The sequence below is a fragment of the Camelus bactrianus genome, chromosome 15 (genome assembly GCF_048773025.1).
Source record: "Camelus bactrianus isolate YW-2024 breed Bactrian camel chromosome 15, ASM4877302v1, whole genome shotgun sequence".
NCBI lineage: Eukaryota > Metazoa > Chordata > Mammalia > Artiodactyla > Camelidae > Camelus > Camelus bactrianus.
Genome location: NC_133553.1, coordinates 22,963,270 through 22,984,836, shown reverse-complemented (window position 1 = coordinate 22,984,836; position 21,567 = coordinate 22,963,270). Strand labels below are relative to the sequence as shown.

Here is a 21,567-nt window from a genome sequence, read left to right as displayed (position 1 = left end):
TATTTTCACCAGGAAATTTTTTGACTCTTAACACGGCTGACAGTGCTCACTTGAGAATCCACGTGGAGTAAATGGATAATTCCATTTATTGAGAACACACAGTGTTAGGTGCAATTTCCATGTTATCAGTTCACACAACAAATCTACATGGAAAGGCAACATTAGCACATTTTATAGGTGAAAAAATTGAAGCTCAGAAGTGAAATAACTTCGGCCTCACTCGGCTGTTAGGTGGAGGAGACAGTTCTGACCACTGCTGGCTCCCTGCACAGCCCACGTGGTTTCCTCCATGTCCTGCCCAGCTGGCGGCCGCAGCTCTGAGCTACATGATAGTGGTCAGACCATCCCTGTGCTTGTCAGCCAAGGATTCCTTTGGAAGGAGTGGCCAGATCTCCTCCAAGCGCATATGCTGTCTGTCAGGACCGGCTGCTCCTTGCTGACAGAAAGCAGCAGCCCCTGCGCCTCTTCCAGACGCCCGGCGGGCCTCCTCTCCGTCTTCCCACGCTCGGCTGTGTGCGCGTCTCCACACCTGAGATGTTAAGGATGTTTTCCTGAAAATCAGTAGTTCCGTGAGCAGTGTAGGACCACTCAGGAACATCTGGACAAGCCTCTTTACCTTCACCCTGGCATGAGATTCTTAGGGATTTCAGAAGCCAACCAAGCAGTTTTTCCACCGAGTCTTTTCAGAAAGGAAAGAAGCATTTCTTAGATCTTGATTGTTGAGGGCAGAGATGGCATGCTGACGTGGAGCTTTTGAGAACAGGCTCTTACCTTTGCTGTTTGAAACTCTGCAGTGCAAGTTCTCACATCATGAAGACTTCAGCTTCACTTGTGACAGCGCCTTGAAACAGCATTTCCGTTGGGTTCCCAATTATCTCGGCAGCGCTGCCTCAGGACCTGGGGTGCTTGTTAAAAACAGTGCTCGCTTGCTCGTTGGGTCCGTCTCTCGTACGGGAGTCCGAGCGTCAGTGTCTGAACGCTCCGAGGTGACCATAATGGGAAGTAGATGAGGGGCCCCCTCGTCAGATTGTTAGTGATGCTTCACTTTTTCAGAAGATCATTAGGGCTGAATTGTAGATTTCTTCATACACTCGAAATGGATCATCTCTTAGACTCGAGAATTTTTCTGATTCAAAACATGACACCTCTAGTGTCATAAACTGTGGTTCTGTGCTTTCTCTGACTTTTAGAACACTGCCCATTTCACATCACTCACCCACAAGATGCAAAATCAGCTTCATTTAAAACATTTATTGCACTTAAAACATTTAATGCGTTGGTAGACAAAAAGATACTCATTTTTAAAGGTATATTCTTACTTTTGGAGTCTCCTGGGAAATCTTTAAATTGCTGACCTGTGTGAGGAATTTACAAACCTCCTTTATGAAATCGTTAGCATCAGAACCAAGCATGGCCAGGCCACTTATCCGTCTTACAGCTGTGTCTCCTTCCTCTACCCAAGAGCTAACCAGAGGGCAAGTCAAATAAAGTCCATTTCTGCTGCTTGCCTGGCCCCAATTTGTGTTTTACAGGAGAATGTATGACGGGATATTTAAACACAGGTTCTTAAAAGCACTTCTGAGTACTTTGTTTTTGGCCAGACAGTGCAGTGCTTGACTCCAGCGCTTCCAAAGCAACCCAAAAAGGAGGCGGGGAGGAGGAGGAAGGGTGGTGTGACAGTGACTGAGTGTTGCCAGGCAACACAGTAAAGTTAAAAACAGAAATTTGCTTGATCCACAAGACTGCTAATTCACCAGCACCAGCTTTAGACTTTTAGTTTTAGTCCCTCGTGGGAACGTGGATGGAAAGCTTAATGGATTTGTACTTACAGAAGATGCACGTTTTCCTCCTGTGTACCCCAGCTGGCTGGTGGAAAACGCATTTTGATCATTGTTTTCCAAGACCCTGGAGTGCGTGGTGCTGGCTGACCAACGTTTCTGCTGCAGGGAGGCGGCCCGTTAGAGAAAAACCCAGGAGAGCTGAAGTCAGACTTGAAAGACGGAAACAGAGGGCGCGTCCTTGCTACGGAGACTCCTCCGTCAGCCGCTCTCGAGCTTTGTCTGTGCCTTGAAATCAGCGGTGTTCTGTGTCCTCACGGGCTGTCTGTCTGAGCTGAGACACAGAGGCTCCGCCAGAGGCCTGTGTTGTGAGCTCCCGTGTTGATGTCACTTACCCTTGATGCTCTTCACAGGCGCAAGGAATGAAATTCTTTCAAGGGAAGGACCATCCTGAGGGGTTCAGTGTCTAGGATCCAGAGCCGTGCTAATGAGACAGCACTCTTAATAAATAGTAAAATGATTTTAAAATGCTGTAGGTAAGATCAGGACCCGGGCACGAGCACACCTTTAACTTGGGTCTTGAAATGTACATCCTGATGTGTGTCTGAAATAAGGGTAAGTGGCAGCCAGAGGCGGGACACGAGAGGCAAGCTTGTGCGCTTTCAGTCTCGGAGGTACGGAAAGTAAATAGTAAGTCAGGTGCTGGGAGTACACTTCACAGTTACACATCATTCATTAAACGATGCCCCCTGTGGGGAAGACAGTACGTTGCCTTTTCAGAGTGAAAAGAACCAAAGCCCAGAAAGGTCGGGTGGCCTCCCCAGAACCATAAAGCTGCAACCTTTAGAAACTCAAGAGTTAGCGTTTTATAAAGACACCCTCGATACACACTCAAACACACGATCGCAGGAAAACAAGAATGAGAGTGCGGATTTTTACAGGAAAACAAAACGACTCCTTACTCAGACCCCGTGCTTGTGGGCAAGAGTCAAGATGATGTGAGCATCTTCTGAGACACCTTAAAATGAGAGCTTTTAAGTAGCTTCCATGAGTCACCCCAGTAGCAAGTCAAGGAGCCAGAAGGTGCGTCCGAGCTGCTGGGCTTCCAAGCAGCCTGTGCCCCTCACACCCCATGCCCCACCGCCTCTGTGCTGCTGGGGTCTTGGCCATGCCACGGTCAGCTCCTTTCCCTCTGCAAGATGTCCTCTCTTCCACAAGATAGACGTGAAGAAACACATCATCTAGATTATGATTGCAGTTTTCCAAAAGCATTTCACGTCAAAAAGGGGGGTTTCTTGTCTATATTAAAATTCTTATGATTGCTCATAGCTTTAAGCATGTCCAATGCCATGCGTTTTTCTCCCTTAGAACCAGCGTAACCAAGAACCCGTGGGTGAGACTGGCTACAGCGATGCTGACCAGGTGCCAAACAGAGGACAAGGAAGGGCTGGGGAACGAAGTGCTGAGAATCTGTCGCTCTTTGTATGACACCGAACAGATGCTGCCTGCGGAGGTGAGTGGGTGCCTCAGGCGGCTTTCCCCGGGGGTAGCCCTCCCCCTTCCTGGCCCTTTATTATAAGCAATATCAGCGACTGTACTTGGGGAACATTTAGCTTATGTTAAAGGCCTATAGTTTGTAGCCGATCAGATGAGGAACAGCAGCGCTGGGAGGCTGCTTCGAGGCGGCTCCCTCTTGGTTGGAGCTCTGAAGGCCTTTTCCTCTCACAAGTCCCAGGGTAGAGCCCCGTCTTCACTTTTTTGAGGGGGTGCCCTTTTATGTCTAACTCAGGTTTCTGCTCCAAGGGGTCATGGTAGCTCAAGGGTCACATTTGTGAACCAGGCCAGTTGGTAACGGAGTGGTGGGCCGCAGTGGCCCTCGGGGGTAACCAGCCGTGCTGTTGGACAGCACTGTGATAAGACTGCACGGCCACGGTGTTTATTCTCTGTGAACGTGGTGGAAACTCAGCCACTTCCACTTTGACTCTTGTTCTCTATTTGATCCCATAATATGACTGTCACAGAGATACCTGTGTTATATACAAGTATATATTAATTACAGCCCCTGCTGCAGATCTGAGCTCAGCAGTATATTGTTTGAGCAATTTACCTGTCTTAAATGTAAACATTTGGATAATGGCACTAAACTGATTAATTGGTTTTTGAATTTCTACCTCATAGGAGATAAACTTGAAAATAAAATTGTAAATATGATTCTCTGAATCCTCGTTGTAATCACTCCAGGAAAATATTCTCATTATGAATGCACATTTAATGAATTATTTTCTGAATGAGGGACTGGCTAAGTGTTTTTTGATTGCATTTTAAAATGTTGTATCCACTTAGAGAAGTTTTCCAACCACAGCGTGACAGAACTATTCTATAGTGACCTTACTCCAGTGGTATGCAATCTGCTTGTATCAGCTCCTGATTTACTGTGAGCTTCTCTGCTGTACTGTGAGCAGCTGGAGCGGGGAACCACGGCTGTGTCATCTCTGTTTCACCCAAGGCAGGAATCCACATACTGCAGGGAGTGGGGACTCAGTTTATTACCCCCACTGAGGTAGATAAGATGTGAATAACATGGGTTTCATCTTTGCCTTAACATAAGCTAAGGTCAGGCATTGCTAGATGAAGACCAAACACCAGAAGTGTCCTGCTCTGAGTGCTGCCGAGTCTGGGTTGGCAAACATCACTCACGTCACTTAGGATCTGTCATTCCTGTGGAACCAGCTGGTGGTAATGGCAGTGACTGGCCTTTGCTGGCGCCCTGGGGCCTTCACTTCCGCTGTCCCGTTTCACTTTCATCATCACCCGTGAGGAGGTTCCGTGCCCTGCATTTGATAGCTCATGCAGTAGACGCTCTGAGGCCAGGGGTCCTGCCCCAGGTCCCTCAGGCAGTGAGTGTACGTCTGGTCCTCAAGTCTCCGTGCTTGAATGCTTAGAAAATAAACACTTCCAGGTGGGTGCTCTTACATACCCCTGGGGTGTGTGCATATTGAATGTCAGCCTTAGGCAGTTCTGTAAGTTTTATTGTCAATTTTTTCCCTTTTGTATGATACTTCCCTCAAGAGCAGCCTGTAGTGTGTAGGGTCTAGATGATCAGTGTTTTAGATGTTAAGTGTGAGGATCTCCATCAGTACCTAAAGATTTTTTTTTTTAAATACTGATTTACTTTGACTATAATTAGTTCTAAGGCAAAGAACGTAATTTAGCTGAGAACATGGCCATTGCATCTCTGACCCACACATCATCCCAGTAGCTGCATAATCGAGGTTCAGTAACAGTTACATATGTCATCTTTTAGCCACCAGGGGGTGGGTGATAGATAATATCTGAGTGTCCGTGGCAGAAGTAAGTCCTGTCAGGATTACACTCAAAGTCTAGGGGAACCTTCCAGGACATATAAGGAAAAGTGTGTTCTTTTTATTGACCAATGTATAAAAAGGTATGCTTTCTATTTCCTATTTAAAAAAAAAATAAAAGACTCAGTGGTTAAATGAGAAGCTAAACAGCTGTAATGATGTGAGGATCCGCCTCCTTCTGCAGCCCGGGTGACGTGCTCGGACAACGAGAGTAGCATGTGAAATGTATTTGTAAGGCTCCTGTTTGGTCTCAGAATCATCTGGTCAGTGATCCCAAGTGTTTTGAGGAAATCAGAGTAGACAGCCCGGCGCCTTAAGCACACACCACACCACACCGCAGAGGTGGCCTCACAGTGGAACCTGGAGCAGCACGGGCTTGAGCAGTGTGGTCCACTTCTACGTGGATTTTTTTCGATGCTAAGTACTAGCGTGCCCCCTGGGGTGCGGAGGGACTGTGGGTGCCGAGGGCCGGCTGTGAGTTACACTTGGACTTTTAACTGCGCTGAGCGCCGGCGTCCCAACTTCTGCATAACTCAAGGTCGGCTGCACTCACCTCTCCTCCTTGTTAGGACCAGGAGTATCTGAAGGGCAGGGGCCTCAGACCCAGCACAGCAGAAGGAGCCCTGCTGTTCTGCTCTGGACGGGGCTACAACCCGACCTGTGGCCAGAGAGACTCTGGACCTCCGTTCTCTCGTCTCTGAAACGAGGGGTTCGGGTGGGTGATCTCAGGGGGCTTCTGGTTCTGGCTGTGCTGCAGGGGTGCAGGTCCAGTCCAGGGAGGAGCATGAGCGGAGGCTGTCTGTTTGCTTCTCCGTGCACAGCACATGACTCACTGCCTCTTGTGATCTTGGGGTGAGGAGGAAGGATGGGGTTGAGCCCCCTTTTGAAGCAGGTCGTTATCGCTTCTCTGTTCCAATTGGATGCAATGAAAGATCATTATCAAAAGAGTTATGTTGCCCAGTGACTCTTCTTTGTTTCTTTTTGCTGCTTTCTGCCTTTTAATTGGGTGCATTCGTGGATTTTTTTCTTAGGATGTCATGATTAAAGGAACTTTGCTCAAATGGGTACTATTTTTATTAATCGCTAAATGTGCTCAATGTGAATTAGAATTGTTACAAAGGAAGGAACTTTATTTTACCACATTTGGAAATTATATAGCCTCATTTCAGAGTTCCGTAAGATTGACTGTCACTATGGCCGTAGAATCATCCATGACTCAATTTTTTACTCTCGTATCTCTGGTGCCCTCCTGCGTGGTTTGTGAAGTCTGTTTGCTTGATTATCTCTGACAGGACTTAAAGGGTCCTACTTTTTCCTTCATCCCTGTTCCCCACCTCCCCACTAGTTTCCTATAGGTAGAGGCGTTTTATTTCTCGACTCTTCAGGACGCCTTTTTGTGATTACCTGCTGTTGCTCATGGTACTTGTTTACTTATGGCCATGACGGTTTTGCTGATGGAAAATATTACCAGAAAGATAAAGTTATGGTTTCTCACAGGTCACGTGTCCACCAGTCTTGAAAGTCACGCATCCTTCTTCTCAGCTTGTATCCATGGCAATGAAACATTCTCAGGAGTAGGGGGATCTGTAGAATCAGAAATTGGCATAAAACAAGTTCTTGGCATTTAGGTTTAAAACTTCAAGTTCCAGCCGCCCCTTAGTGTCCATGATTTTGCTGAGGTGCAGATGCTGTGGGTGGGGGTGTGGGAGTGAGACGCCCAGCGGAGCCCGGCTCCTAAGTCTCAGCATGACTGTTCTCTCTCGTGGTGGAGGCACTTCTGATGATGTCAAGAGCTCGATTTTTAGCCTCGACAACACCTGTCCCGGCAAACCTTGTGCCCCACGCTCTTGTCACAGGCCCTGCAACACCTTTAGGTGCTGGATTCCTCCAGACCAGCAGGAGGGTTGTGTGAGAACGGAAGGTCCATGGTGGACCAGTCCTGCTTCTCTGACAGCCGTCAGCCACAGGGACCAGGGCATCACCGTAAGCCACAGTCCACAGGCAGGACAGATGCCCAGAGTTCTGGCCCGGCTCTGGGCCCAGGCCCACCTGCTCCTCTTCATTCAAGGTCTCGTGTTATACTGTGTCTTGACGGTCAGACAGACTTGAGCTGTGAAGGTGCCATAGAAGGGGTTCTGGGGTTCACTCTGCTACTTTGCCCTTCCTTGCAGCTTCCAAAATCCCTTTATAAATGTCCTAGTAAACTGTCCTCTTGTAACACAGGGGAAAATACCTGGTGAGCATAGTATAGTATTTAATTACAGGGTAAGTGTTTAGCCAGGAACTATTAGCTGAGTGATAAAAAATACTCAGTAGCTCTCATGAAATGAGTTGTTCCATGGCTGGGTGTCCTTGCCTGGCTGTGGGGTATCTATCCATTGTGTCTGCTTGAGGGAAATAAAGGTTATTTCAGTAAGTTTTTCATCAGAGCCAAGATCAGCCAAGCGATGCGCTTAGTCTGAGCATCACACGTTGCTGAGAAATACCTGCTTGCCACGTACTGGTAACTTACCGAACAAGCAAATACGAGTGTTCAGAGAGGGAAATCCACAAATATTCTTAGGTACAGTATGTACCAAGTTTAAATTTCATCCTCCCAATTATTTCCTGCAGGTGTAGGCATCCCCGGGTTAAAAATCCGCATTTCTCTTCGGCCCAGATGCTGGGTGAGACCCCTCTGTGTGTCCTCTGTGCTTTAAGGCACACGCAGCACTTTTCTGAGTTAGAATCCATGTTTGAAGTACACGTTTTACAAAACTGTTACCTTGGTGATACTGATCGTTTTCACACAGGTTTGTGTGGCACAATGTCCAATCTGATTTCCAGCAGAATCCCGCTGGGTGAGAGCTAAAAAAAAACCTACAATGAGTGGAATTCCAGGGACCTTTCTCCCAAGCTTTAAATAGGAACTTTTGTGTCCACCTTATTTTATCTACACTTTATAATAATGTAAAGGAATTATGAAAATATCATGAATTTGAGTTTTCCTTCTCTGATACACTACTGTTACAGCAGCACAAGAGAAAGGTCAGACCCATACAGGGCAGTGATTCTCAGTTCTTTCAGAAACAGACCTCGCTGTATGTAGTGAGGTTGCACTCATTGTCTGGTCTTTGGTCCAAGTGTTCTGTTCTTCATGTTACAGCTGAAGTCAGGACACCGAGGGAACATATAACTCAGCAGGGAGCGCTAGCTTGCAAATTTATTTTCTATGCTTTTATACTCTTGTTGTGAAGGATTATCATTTGTTATCTTATATAAAAACCTGCTGTCTGATGACAGGTTTAGCCATGGTAAAAAGAGCCAAGAATAAAATTCAAATGCATCTGTGGAGTTCCAAATACATTTGGATTTTTCTGGACCACAGAGTTTTCATGAAGATGGAATATCCCAAGTATATCAAGCACTCGGTTTACCTTGACTTTAGAATTATAAACAGATTTTAAAATATTTGAAACGCTGATTTCCTTTGTTACGGTAGATGATAACTAGATATTTTTGATAGTATTAACGGTTGATAGTTTTATTGTTAAGCATCTTGTAAGTGCTGAGCATTGTGCATTATTAGTCACTCATGCTTATTCTCTCACACACACACCCACACAAAGCAATGCGAAGTAGATACAGTTACCTCCATTTTATTTATGAAGAAATAAGGGCTCTGAGAGTTTAGGAAAATAAATTGTAGCTGTCTGTCCATCCAGTGGGATGCTATGCAACCACTAAAAGCAGTGCCATGGACGAGCATCCGACATGGGGAACGACGTTCACAGGAGATGGCGAAGCGAGTGAAGCGGGTACCCAACACTAAGTCAGCGTGGTCCCACGTGCACGTTTTGCACAGACATGCACCCTCGTGGGTAAAGGTGTGGGAGGACCGCGCCTGGGCGGCCCAGCGCTTCCCTGCTTTCTCACTCACATTGTCGCCTGGTGCTTTCAGGGTGTGAAGGAGCTGTGCTCGCTGCTGCTCCAGCAGTCCCTGCTGCTCCCGGCCCTGAAGCTTCTCCTCGAGAGCCAGGACGAGGGTCTGCAGGCCGCGGCGCTGGAGCACGTCACCGCCATCACTCAGGTACTCCAGGGGACTTTCCTCTTCTCTATGTTTCAGAGAAATGAACTCATGTAGCCATTCTCATAAATAACAACCACGATTTACCTAGGACTGTCTTATGTACCGAATTCTCTGAATTCTGTTTGTCTAAGTACATACTTGTTTGTTTTACGAACACTAAGTTCCTCCTATGAACTGCACGCTGTGTTTAGACGCCAAGAATACAAATCCAAATGGTGAAGCGTTTCCTCCAGGGAAGCAGTGGGTTAGTCTCTTAAGTAAATGTCAGAGCATCCTGGGTCCAGTGGACTAGTCCTTGCCACCTGAAAATTGGGCGAAGCACTCCTAGTGTCAGGCAGGTTTTCTGGGCCTGGATGTGTGTGTTTGGTTATCTGCTAATTAAAGGTGAGAAAGCAGCTGCAGGAAGTGCTTACTGGCGCCACGGGAAGTCTCAGCTCGCGTTTCCCCCCCGGCAACCTACACGCCACTGAAGCCGCCTCACCTCGCCTCCCGGCTTGAAGATGGGGCGCTGGTGTCAAGGCTCGAGATTCCCCCTCAAGGCTGGTTGTCTTGTTACCATGATTGAGGGAGAAACTTTCACGTCCCTTTTTAAACTTCACACTTTAGGATTAGATAGCGCAGGGTTGTGTTTTAATGAATTTGCGTTTTATGATCGTTATTGAAACCTCTCTGTAGGGTGATCTTCTTTCATCTGAAGCGTGTGTGTGTGTGTGTGTGTGTGTGTGTGTGTGTTTTAACAAAAATATAAGAGGGTGTCTTCCAGGCACCAGAAAGGAAAGGAGAATCCTACTGCAGAGGTGCAGTGAAGAGACTGATGAAAATACGCCATTGATGTAAATTTTGTTAATGACAAAGGAGGCAGAAAGTGGAACGTAATTGCATTTGGAAATAGTCATAATGAACAAAATGAGAAAAATCTAGTACCTTTATTCATTTAGATGTATTTTCAAAATAATGCAAAGCTTCTGTGAAGACTTTGTGAGTATCCGTCATCACAGATTGGTGCGTAACAGGGGCCTTTTCAGAAATCAGTCTGCAGTAGGAAGGGTGGGGGCTTGTCCGGTGGTAACCTCCCTGTCTTCTGGGCTCAAATAAAAGTTGCACAATGCTAGGGATTGACAAGAAACTAAGAGCTACAGTGAACTTTTTTTTTCTTAGCCAATTTTTTATTGTAAATCCAAGAAATCAGGAGAAGGGGAAACTGAAGGAAATCAGGCTGCATACTTTCAATGTTTTTTTTTTCCTCAGCACCATTGTACACTGTATTTATATCTCGGCTTAGGTGTTCCCACTAAACTTTGCCATGGGCCTCTTTGAGAATAAAACACTGTATTAAACACTGCCTTTCCCTGTTCGTCCTGCATAGGGACTTCCCGATGCCCTGCGGAATTCCATAGGTCAGTATATCAGTTTTCACTTTAAAAGAGTCTGTATCTCTAATGCGTCAGTCAGATGCAACTAGAATGCAACTAGATGTAATCAGATGCACCTGGAACAGAGACGCCCTAACTGAACTAACCGCGCCACCTGTTCTCACACACCACACACACACACACACACACACACACACACACACACACACACACACACACACACACACACACACAATCAAAATAAGAAACCACATGGGAATGCTGCAACACCCAAGTCATTTTTAAATGGCACCAGGGCACCGTCATAACACGTCCACCTGCGCCTCTGATGTGCAGCATTGTGCTGAAACTCTGCGGTCGTGAAGCCTCACTGCAGACTGTGAGTGGTTTGCCTGGGGTTGTGCCAACACCCAAAACCTCTGTGGCCTTCAGGTGCAGAAATCCACGCCAGCGGTGTACCGTGCTGAGGGGAGGCACCTCCCTACCCCGAGACCCTTACTTCTAGGAATTCAATCGTGAGACTTACTTGAAACTTCTCCACACTGAGTTGAGGATTCACACTGGGCTAGCTCCTCTGTGACCTTTAAGTGTGTTCAAAGACCTTTTGCTTCCTCCAAAGAACTCAAGTGTTAACAGAGTTTCCCAGTTTTTCAATACTTTCTTTTAATTTTGAGGTAATTTGAGTTCACATTCAGTTGTAGGAAATAATACAGATCTTTTGTACTGTTCACCTGGCTTCCCCCAGCAGCTCCAGCTTGCATAACTACAGTGTAATTATAACCAGGACATTGACAGTGATACGGTCTCTGGACCTTCGATTTCACACTTGTCCATGCCCTCATGTGTGTGTCTGTGTGTAAAGTTCCGTGCACCATTGTCACACGTAGATCCATGTGACTGCCACTCCAGTCAGGGTACAGAGCATTTCCATCACAGCCCTTTATAGCCACAGCCACCGTCTCCCTCACCACCCACCCAGCAACCAGTGGCAGCTACTAATCTCCATCTCTGTAATTCTGTCATTTCAAGAATGCTGTATAAATGGAATAAGAGATTACTATAATTCATCACTGCTCTCCCAGCACCCTTAGAGGGTCATGTTACACTTTCCTAAGGGAAGCATTTCACTGGGCCTTTTTGCAGGGTTCCTGGCAGGCTATTTTAGATTGTGCTTGGCATTGCAGTGGAAAACAGAGAGCATTTGCTTTCTTTCTTGTGTGTTTGTTTTGCTGTTCGCTCTGCCCAGTAGTAGGGGCCCTGCGTTCATCAGCTTGTTTCTTCTCTATTGGTTGTGGATGGTAGTTCCTGTTGACATTAAAAGAAAAGGTGAAGAGCCTCCTCTGATAGGCAGTCCTTCCTGCACAGGGCCTGGATCCAGATGGAAAAATGCCACCTCTCGCTTGCTGACGGCATGTGTTATTCCGCTGTTCGCTTTGAGATACTGACAGCTTTATAGGTGCTTACATGCAAAAGGGTGATACTCAAGTGCTGATGCCTGAGGTTGTGCTGGCTGTTCTTTAGCAGTGATCCTCACTCCTTCCTCTGAGCTCTTCTGAAATTGCAGTCCTCTGGTGTTTGGCATGTCCTTTTTACAAATGGCCAACAGCCTCTTTCCTGGGCCAGAAATAGAAAGGCCGTCTTAGAAATTATATTGTTGATGAATAATTAAAACCCTCATATGTTCCAGACTGCTAGATCAGCCTCTCCATCAGCCTCTGAGAGATTTAGAGCTCCCCTTCAAAGACGCCTTCTTTCCAAGAAGGCTCTTCCTTGCGAGTGTGTTTGAATCTCATCTCCGGGATAGTTCTTACCAGGTGGGAGTCCCCTGACTCATCTCATCAAAGTAAGCAGATGTATATTTATAGCAGCTTCACATACAGAAAAAGTCCCCGTTTCATGTTCCAGATCTGTGGTGGCCTCTGCTCGTCACTGCTTCCCCCTTTTCAGTACTGCCTCTGCCCCCACCCCACGTCCCAGGGACTGTCCTGGACCACGTGCCTATTAATAGAATACTTTATGGGATTATAAAGGAAGTGTTTAAAACGTTCAGCACCTAATTGTTTCTCTCTGATGCTAATAGTAACCATCTCCCAGTACCAATTTCAGAGTCTGCCCTCAACGGTGCTGCTGCTTTCGACGGAACTGGGCAGGCTCTCATAATGGAGGATGGTTATCTCTACAGAGAAATGAGGGTGCTGAAAGCATCTCGACCCACAGAATACCAGCGCTGGGAAGAGAAGTGCAGAGCTAGTCTGATGGCCTGCCTGGCATGGGGCTCCTCTTTAAACCTGCTGAGTCACTGGGCCCTGGTCGAGTCCGATAGGAGGAGGGAGGCCGCTGTGCTCTGTGCCGTGGTTTGAAAGCCCTCGTAGGAGAGCGCCTCTGGGATGAAGTCTCGCCCTGTGTCTTGAACACGTGGGTCTCAGTCCCGCCCTGTGTTGTTGCTCAGAATTAGTTGCTTCCACAGGGAAGCCCTTCATGTTTTTAATAAATGTGATTATTATCCCCTTTAATTTTGCCATGAAGGCACTGGAACCTACCAATGGACTCACAGTGACCAGTGTCTCGGTGGGAGGGTAAGCTTTAAAGATCCTCAGAAAAGCCTGCTTGGATTAACATATTTACAGTTGACCCTGGGACATCCCAGAAGTTCATCCAAGCATAACTGAGAGCTGGCCGTCCCCGTCCGAGGTTCCTCCACATCCATGGATCCACCCAGCCAGGGACTGTGTGGTGCTGTAGCATTTACTGAAAAAAAAATCCACATATAAGTGGACCAGTGCAGTTCAAACCCACGTTGTTCAAGGGTCAACTGTAGATAAAACCATGAGGCCTCCCTTCCTTCATTCCCCCTTCAGCTCCACCCAGATTTCCAGCTGGTACCTCCCAGTGGGAGTCTGTTCCTCTTTGGTCCTCCTTCATTTTTGCTTCCTCTGCGTTGAAACCGGGCTCACGCTCTTCCCTTCGTGCCTCGGTGGGCTGTGCTAACAGGCGCATTGGGCTGGGGCCTGACAGTCTTGCCAAGTCCTTCTTTGGTTTCAGCCCTAGTGTCAGCTGGTTTTCTTCTAAGTGTATCCAGACCAAGCTAGGCCGATGTGACCCAGTCATTCAAAGAAGAATCAAGTGCGTGCCTTCCTCTGTATCTTGCAGATGCCAGCTGATACTAAACTGGCCCCTTATTACAATCACTGTTCTTTTGACTCTTTTAGTACCAGGCTTTTTTTCGTAGAATTCTGGGCACACCTAGATATGTTACTTTTATCTGTCATCATTTGTCCTCAGCCAGTGGTTGGTCTTCTCGACGAAGGAGGCTCTGCAACCACATATCTCCCAATATTCTCAGCTGGATGCCTCTAGTGACAGGCAGCTCACTCCCTGTAGGTTAGCCTGTTCCATTTCTAGACAGCTCTAGGGTCGGTGTGGATAGGCATATTAAGTACCCATCATGCCCAGCCTGGTACTGTGAGGAATGGGTAGGACATTTGTAAAGATGAAATACAATACCATCGCTGTGTGCAGAGGAATTATCTCCTGGGGTGACTGACATGAAATAATAACACACGAAATTGAGCAAAGTAGGAAGGGGCCATAGTGTGGGACTGGCCAGACTCAGGGTCCAAAATGGAGCATTTGATTCTGGTCATCGAGGTGATCAGGCTTGGGTCTTCAAAGATTCTCTCCCATTTTCAGATCCTAAGTCAGAGGATTGTCCTAGCGTTGGCTTCAGAAGAGGTGTACTGTTAAATCTCAGGCCGGGAGTGGGGCTGATGGAATGCTGAGACATGGAGTCTGAATGTCATACAGATAAATCCAGAAAACAAAAATGTACCTGCAGGCATTTTTCTCACTCCAGGTGTACACTAGTGTTGCCCGTGTGTTTCCTTTTTCTGCTCTGGCAGTTGATGTACCTAGTAACTCTCATTAGTAACAGTATATGTAGCAGTGAGACAAGTACCCTTCCTAAAGTAAACAGTGAACTAATATTAAATAACCTCCTTTAAAGTAATTTAAATGAGGTCCCGCATGCATTATGCTACTGGGATTTCAGCTTCCCTCATTACTGTAATTACTCTTAGCTTCGTATAGATCCATAAGATCAAAGATTTAATTCAGAGAAGGTTCATTACCTATTGTTGAAACAGGAATTAAGCAGATAACATTTTAATGGCTTGGAAGACAGTGGTGCTTTGCGCTTTAATAGATTTTTTTCCTCAAGATCTGCAAAGTTTCATTTATTCTCAAAAACTAATCACTGACCAGAAAAAAAAAATCACTGATAGAGAAGGCAGGCATTGTGCTCGCTTTATGACATTGGTAAGGCCTTGTCCTGTGCTTTGGTCCTGATTTGTTTGACCCTAGTAACTCCAGCCACTCACTGAACTTGAACTTGACGCCAGGCACGTAAAAGCATAGACTAGCTCACCCTCTGTGGGCAGTCTGCATTTCATATGAGAAAACTGGGGCCCAGAGAGATTGTCCTTAACAAGGTCACACACCTGATTAGCAAAAAAGCCAGGATTGGAAATAGGTCTCTGACCCAAAGCCCGTCTGCCGTCTTTTCACAAGACGACTGCTCCTCACTCTAATTCAGACTTGATCAGAAGAATTAAATCAGCTAGTCCTCCTGGACTTATCTCATATTTATTTCAAACATCCAGCTGAGTCCAAAATAACAGAATATAGTTTCTTCCCCAAGCTCTTAAAGCACCAATCAAGCCAATGTCAGGAATGTGTGATTTTCTGCAGACCATATACCAGAGTGATTCCTGATCAGTTAAAAAGGTAGATATGTTTAAAATCAGAAAATAAAAAATATTATTACATTATATATAATAAAAATAGATATTATTTTGTATATAAATATTTTATATATAATAAAAATATTATATATTAAAATATTTTATATATATGTATACATACACATATCAGATCCTTCAAGTATAACTTCTAAGCTTTAAAGCAACAGGGAAAGAATCATAAAGGAACAGATTCTTTCCTGACAATATAAAAATGTAAAACTTCTACAAGAAAACAAACAACCAGAACAGAATTGCAAACAACAGATTAGAATGTTCATTATGACTAAAATCAGGGCTAATGTTTAAGTTATACAGAGAACTCCTTTGCATGTGAAAAATGATGCTGAAACTCCAGTAAATGAGCAAAGGACTTGATCCCTCCCACAAGGAAAACATGATAGGAAATGTATGGAAAAAACTCATTCTTACGAATAAACAAATTCAGATGAAAGCATCTGTGAGGTACCAGGTTAGCAAATATGTCCCAAATATGCACAGCATAGTTGTCTATGCAGTGTTTTCCTTGCACTTGACAATTATTAAGTGTACTCTGGCCATTCTGTGCATCTTGCAAAGATTTTCTTTTCAAAATAAACACACCCAACACCCAAACACGGTCACAGTGAGAAGGGCACGCTCCTCCACGGATAACTGCCGCCGTGAACCGGACGGCCGGCGTTCCTGCGTCACTGCCTTGCACTCACATCTCAGCCAAAACGTTTCAGATGCTTTGCCCCGTATTTTAGTCTGCGTGGGCCGCCATAACAACGTGTGACAGACTGGGCAACTTCAACAACAGAAGTTTATTTTTCCGCAATTCCAGAGACCCAGAGTCCAAGGTCAAGGTGTCAGCGGAATTGATTTCCTTGGCTTGGAGATGGCTGCCTTCTCCCTGTGTCCTCACGTATGCCTCTTGGCTTATATGTGTCTTCTCTTCTTGTAAAGACACCAGTCCATTTGGATTAGGACTCATTAAACCTTATTTACCCCTTTAAAGTCCCTGTCTCCAAATAGAGTCACATTCTGATGTATTAGGAGTTAGGACTTCAACATACGAATCTGAGGGGCAATACCCTTCATCCCAGAAGACCCCAGTTAGACCCCAGAAGAACTTTCCTAATAATCTATCTTAAGGAGAGAATTCAAGTAAATAAAGTATATGTGTAAAACATTCATTTGTAGTGTTTCAATAATATTAAACAATTAAAAACCACTATTTATAGCAGGAGAAGTTAAATAACTAGTTCAGTAGACTACTTTGCAGCCATTAAACTTTTTCAGAATGAAAACTGTATAAAAATATTTTAAAAAATTCTCAACATATAACAAGAAAAGTAGGATAAAAATACCATATGATTGATTGTGGGGAAATACCTGCATTGGGATAGTTACTGGAGCGAAAGGGAGGCTAAAATAACTTCCTTACAGTGATCCAGTATAGGTGCCCTCTTTCTTTTTTGAAACTATTATTTCCATTTTTTTCTTTTTATTTCAAAAAGAAAAATAAAGTAGATTGGCATGGGTAATTCTAGCTGGTTAAGACAGTACCAGGCTTCTGTGGTAGATAGTACCAGAGTTTTAGTGCCTTAAGGTAGAATTTTATTCAAAAACAAGAAAAATGAAGACAAACTGAGGCTTAACAAATCAGTCCAGCATCTGAGCAACATGGGGATGATGCCAGGCCCTGTAAGGTGCAGAGCAGGACTCAGGCTGGCCTTGGAGTCCCTGAAGCGGGCGACTTAGTGTGTGGAGAGGAGCGGTCCTGGCTGCCTGTGACCTGGGCAGTCCCCCTCCCTGACCCTCAGGCTCCTCTTCTTTAAAGTGCAGTTGTTGGGATGGGTCCTTTAAAAGGCCGTCTCTTGCTTTCTGTATTCTTTCATTTTCTGTTGTGTCCCAAATATGCACAGCATAGTTGTCTCTGCAGTGTTTTCCTTGCACTTGACAATTATTAAGTGTACTCTGGCCATTCTGTGCATCTTGCAAAGAGCCAGAATCAGATAGAAAGTCAGAAAAAGGAAATAACATGAAGTCAGCCATTCCATTTTCCCAGCATTTGATCACAAGAAGCTAAACCAAGATTTCCCTCCGTGCCTCTCCCTGGCCGCTGCCCAGGCTTGGTGGAGGTCAGCAACCTCTGACTCTGCCTCTCTTTAGGGAGCCTCTGAGCCGGCTGGGGCCACAGGAGAAACGTCGTATTTCACTCCCATGACTTGAGCCTTAGGCTTTGTCAGCTGGGAGAGTAAACAGAGCGCTTTCGAAGGGCGGACACCCACCCTGTCCCTGCCCCGGGACACGGCCAGCTGTCCGGAAGGCTGGGCTTCCCCCATCCAGTGGGAAACCAATTTGAAGGATGTCATTGCTCTGGAGAGAAACAAACAGAAGAGGGGAATCAGAGAAGCAGCAGCCGCTGGCATTGACTGAACCCCTGTCTCTTCCTCGAGCCGGAAAAATCCATCACTCCCTTTCCAGGAATCTTTCAGACCCCCAAAGGAAGGGTTAGTGAGTAAACAGAAAGAATAATAAAGGTGTCCAAGCCTTGAAGACTTATTCAGGGCAACAAAGAAAGTACTCCCCTGCAGTGCTTGTGTTCTGAGCCTTTTTTCCATGTATTTTATCAAACATTTGCCCATAGCATCCTGACCCACTCTGTCCCCTCCTGGAGGGTTAGGTGGAAGGAGCCTTTAATGTTAAGAGTGTACAAAAATAACAACATGCATGGTAGCTTCCGTGTGTGTGGGGGGGCGTGTGTGTGCACACACGGGCATGTCTGGAGACAGCAGTGTACAGTGAAATGATGCGAACTTTGGGGTTGCTCATTCATTCACATATTCATTCCGCAAATCCTGCTGAGCGTGTAACACGAGGCCCACACTGTTCTGGGCGTGGGGGCTGCAGGGGTGGACAGAAAAGACACCATCTCTGCTCTGGAGGAGCTCGTGTTGGTGGGGGGACAAACTGTAAACACATGAACCAGTCAGATGAGGGCTCCAGTCCAGCTCACCACCTAGCAGCCATGTGACATTTGACACGTGCCACTGACCTCACTGAACCCCAGCTGGTGCATCTATCCAGTGAGACTGGAGCTGTCTGGAGGGGCGGTTTTAAGACTTAGAGCGAAGGTGCGTCACCGCGCGGGGGACACTCAGGAAGTGGCAGACACCGATGGTGAGGCAGCTCCTCTGGGTTCAGATCGTTTCCTGGCTGCGGAGCAGGACAGAAAGGAAGGAAAGAGGACCCGCGGAACTCGTCAACAACCCAGCGGGGAGGATTGAGAGCTCCCGTGGCCCTTTCAGCAGGAAAGCTAGTCCGGTACCAGCTGCTTTCGCTGCCATCTCTAAAAACAAAATCAAAACAGGCAAAGTTGAGTTCAGCCTCAATGTCTTCCGGAGTCAGGGGTGGGCGAGCAGAATGTGAGTGGCGATGGAACAAGAGGTCAAAGAAGAGACGCCCAGAGTTTCCAAGAGACTCCTCAGTTCCGAGTCTAGAGTCTAGTTTGGTTCAGATGCTCTGCAGGGATCGGGTCCTTATCCCGTAGTGTGTACTTTACAAAAATGTGACAGGGTTCCTGTGACAGGTCGGTGCATCAGCCATGTCACAAGCGTTCATGAAACTGGATGCTGACATGAAGGGGTGGTAACCCTCGGTGCCTCACGAAGCTCCCAGGCAGGGGAGCCACGTGCAGATCCCTCTGATGCAGCGTGATGAGGTGGGTGTACGGTGTCCAGGAGTGTAGACGGAAGAGGGATCAGCTTGGCCAGGAGATGTAGGGAACGTCACCGAGAAGATGGCATGGGAGCTGACGTTTATGTTAGGTTTTGAAGGATCACTGGGTGGTAGGAAAGACAGGCGCTGCCTGGCAGTGGGCAGGAGCTCTTGCTCCCAGAACTTCCGTTTTAGTTCTTGCAGCCGGTAGACACCAGTGACCTTCTGATCGTCAGGAGCCTTTCCTCCTTGTCACAGAATGTGCATCACAGGCACCTTGTGCACAGTTGTAGAACAGAGCTGGTCTAAACATTGGCTAATTGGCTTTGAAATGCCACATCATTTCTGAGGTTACTACAGCCCAAACTACTAAAAGTGCATGGTGACATTAAGCAGCCGTCGTGAAGCTGCTGTATGACACCCCAGTGTAACGCTGAGAAGCACTGAACTGTGATACATCATTTGTGTTGGCTCGATTGCTTACAAAAATATGGACCATAATATAAAATGTCAGAGACCTGGAAAATCATACACGGACCAAGAAGCAAAGACCAGGGAGAAAGTACAGAGACTTTGCAACTGAAAGAGCCCAGAAAATGCGTTGTGCAAAGGCAAGTTTGGTGCTAGGTTTTCTAGAGGCGAAAGCAGGAACGGCTTCCAAGCACCCCCTGGCAGTTATCCTGGTCACATCAGTGGGGCTGACAGGTGTACGTTTCCCAATGGAGTAGAAAAAAGGTTTTCCTGCTCTGAAAAGAATTTTTTTTTTTCACGTGGATCTACATGGAGGAGAGGTTTGGGGTGAAAGAATGGGGACCAAGGTGAAGCACAGATGAAACGGGAAATGTGGTTGTTAAAAGCTCAGGCTTTGAAGTCAAGACTGACCTAAATTCAGATTCTGGCTCCACGATTTGCTGACCATGATGTTAAGCAGAATTCTTACACATCAGTTTCCTAATGTGTAAAATCAGGAGGTCGAAGTGCTGACTTCACGGGGTTGAATTGGGAGGATGCAGTGAAGTAAGACAGTGCAGCGTCTGGCACCGTTTCTGACACTCAGTACAGTGGCCACTGCAGTGAAGCAAGGAGGGTTCTCGGTCTGTGGCTGGGTCTTTTGTGTAAAGGAAACCAGGTCTGTCTTCCCATGGGTGTGATCTCAGAGATGCTCATGCCGCGTGTGCTTTTTGGAGCAGCCACTGTTAACCAGGATAAGGGGTTTCTGATAAAAAAGCAGAAAGGCAGTGCCTAGGAAACCGCCGGGGAGTGATGTGTCTGCTGGTGAGAAGTCAGCAACGCCATCCTCATCTCTGCCTGTCTTCTTTCTTGAAGGTGAACGATTCAAACTGTGACCAAGAACTCCTTTCCCTGCTCCTGGATGCCAAGCTCTTGGTGAAGTGTGTCTCCACTCCCTTCTATCCGCATCTCATCCAGCACCTGTTGGCCAGCCCCCAGCAAGGGCGCTGGGACGCAGAGGAACTGGCCAGACACCTGCGGGGGGCCGGCCATGAAGCCGAAGCTGGGTCACTCCTTCTGGCCGCCAGGGGCACCCATCAGGCCCTGTGGACCTTCAGCACCGCGCTCAGTGCAGGGCAGCACTGGGTGTGAGCGCCTGCTCGTGGCCACGCACAGCCACCGGTCCCTCACTCCTGGTGGAAGAGAGCTCCCAGAGCCCAGTGCTGTCCCCAGAGGCAACATGTGTACCTACTGATTGTTTTCAGTGGGTCCAGCAAGTTGCAAATAAAGCTGTACATAAAGGATGAGCAAGCCACTGTTTTTTCTGTCTTACAGTGACCAGTTAACATACCTTCTAAGAGAGACTTGACTCTTTCTCTTATTTATTTTTTTAATTTGTCTTTTCAGGTAGAATACAATTAATTTATTATCTAAAACTGAGTTAATTGTTCAGACCATTGGCGGCGGGAGGAGTGGGGCAGGTAGAGAGGGAGAGCAGTGGAGTGGTCAGTGGTTGGAGCTTGTGTCCCAGGATGGAGGAAGGATGGACCTGGATTCAAGCCTCAGGTTAGTTATGTGACTTTGGGCAAAGTGCGCCTTCTCTTGGAACCTTCATCTAACGTGTGTAAAATGAGGGTTGTATTGTTCATCTCATTAGGTTGTTGAGTGTTATGTGAGTCTGCGTCAGGCTCTGTCAGATACTTAGCAGGGACCCAACACATGTTACCTCTTCTTCCCCCTCACTTGTGCAGAATTTCTCCAGCTGAAGCAGGGGCCCAGTGCCACTTGGCGGAGTGAGAACGGGGCATATGGGGTAGCTGAAATGCAACAGCATTATCTTGTTGAACCACAGGTATCTGGAAAGGCATTGTTAGTCCTACTATGCATGAGAAAATGAGACTGAGAGAGCAGAAGTGGCCTGCTGACAGGGCTCATGGCATTCACGCCCAGGCCATCTGACACCAAAGGCTCAGCCCAGCTCTGCTCACCCTGGGATCCACTTTCCAGACAGCACTTAAAGTGTGTTCCCCACGC

General features: G+C 46.6%; 1 protein-coding gene across 1 annotated transcript in view; it reads left to right on the top strand.

Moving 5' to 3' along the window:
* Nucleotides 1–20,840, top strand: part of NBAS (NBAS subunit of NRZ tethering complex) — a 277,415-nt gene extending 256,575 nt beyond the window's left edge. The window contains exons 50-52 of the mRNA XM_010947343.3: nucleotides 3,147–3,291; nucleotides 9,081–9,209; nucleotides 20,410–20,840. Of these exons, the coding sequence (XP_010945645.2) occupies nucleotides 3,147–3,291; nucleotides 9,081–9,209; nucleotides 20,410–20,685 (550 nt within the window). The 3' untranslated portion in view covers nucleotides 20,686–20,840. The remainder of the gene's footprint in view (nucleotides 1–3,146; nucleotides 3,292–9,080; nucleotides 9,210–20,409) is intronic.
* Nucleotides 20,841–21,567: the final 727 nt, after the last annotated feature.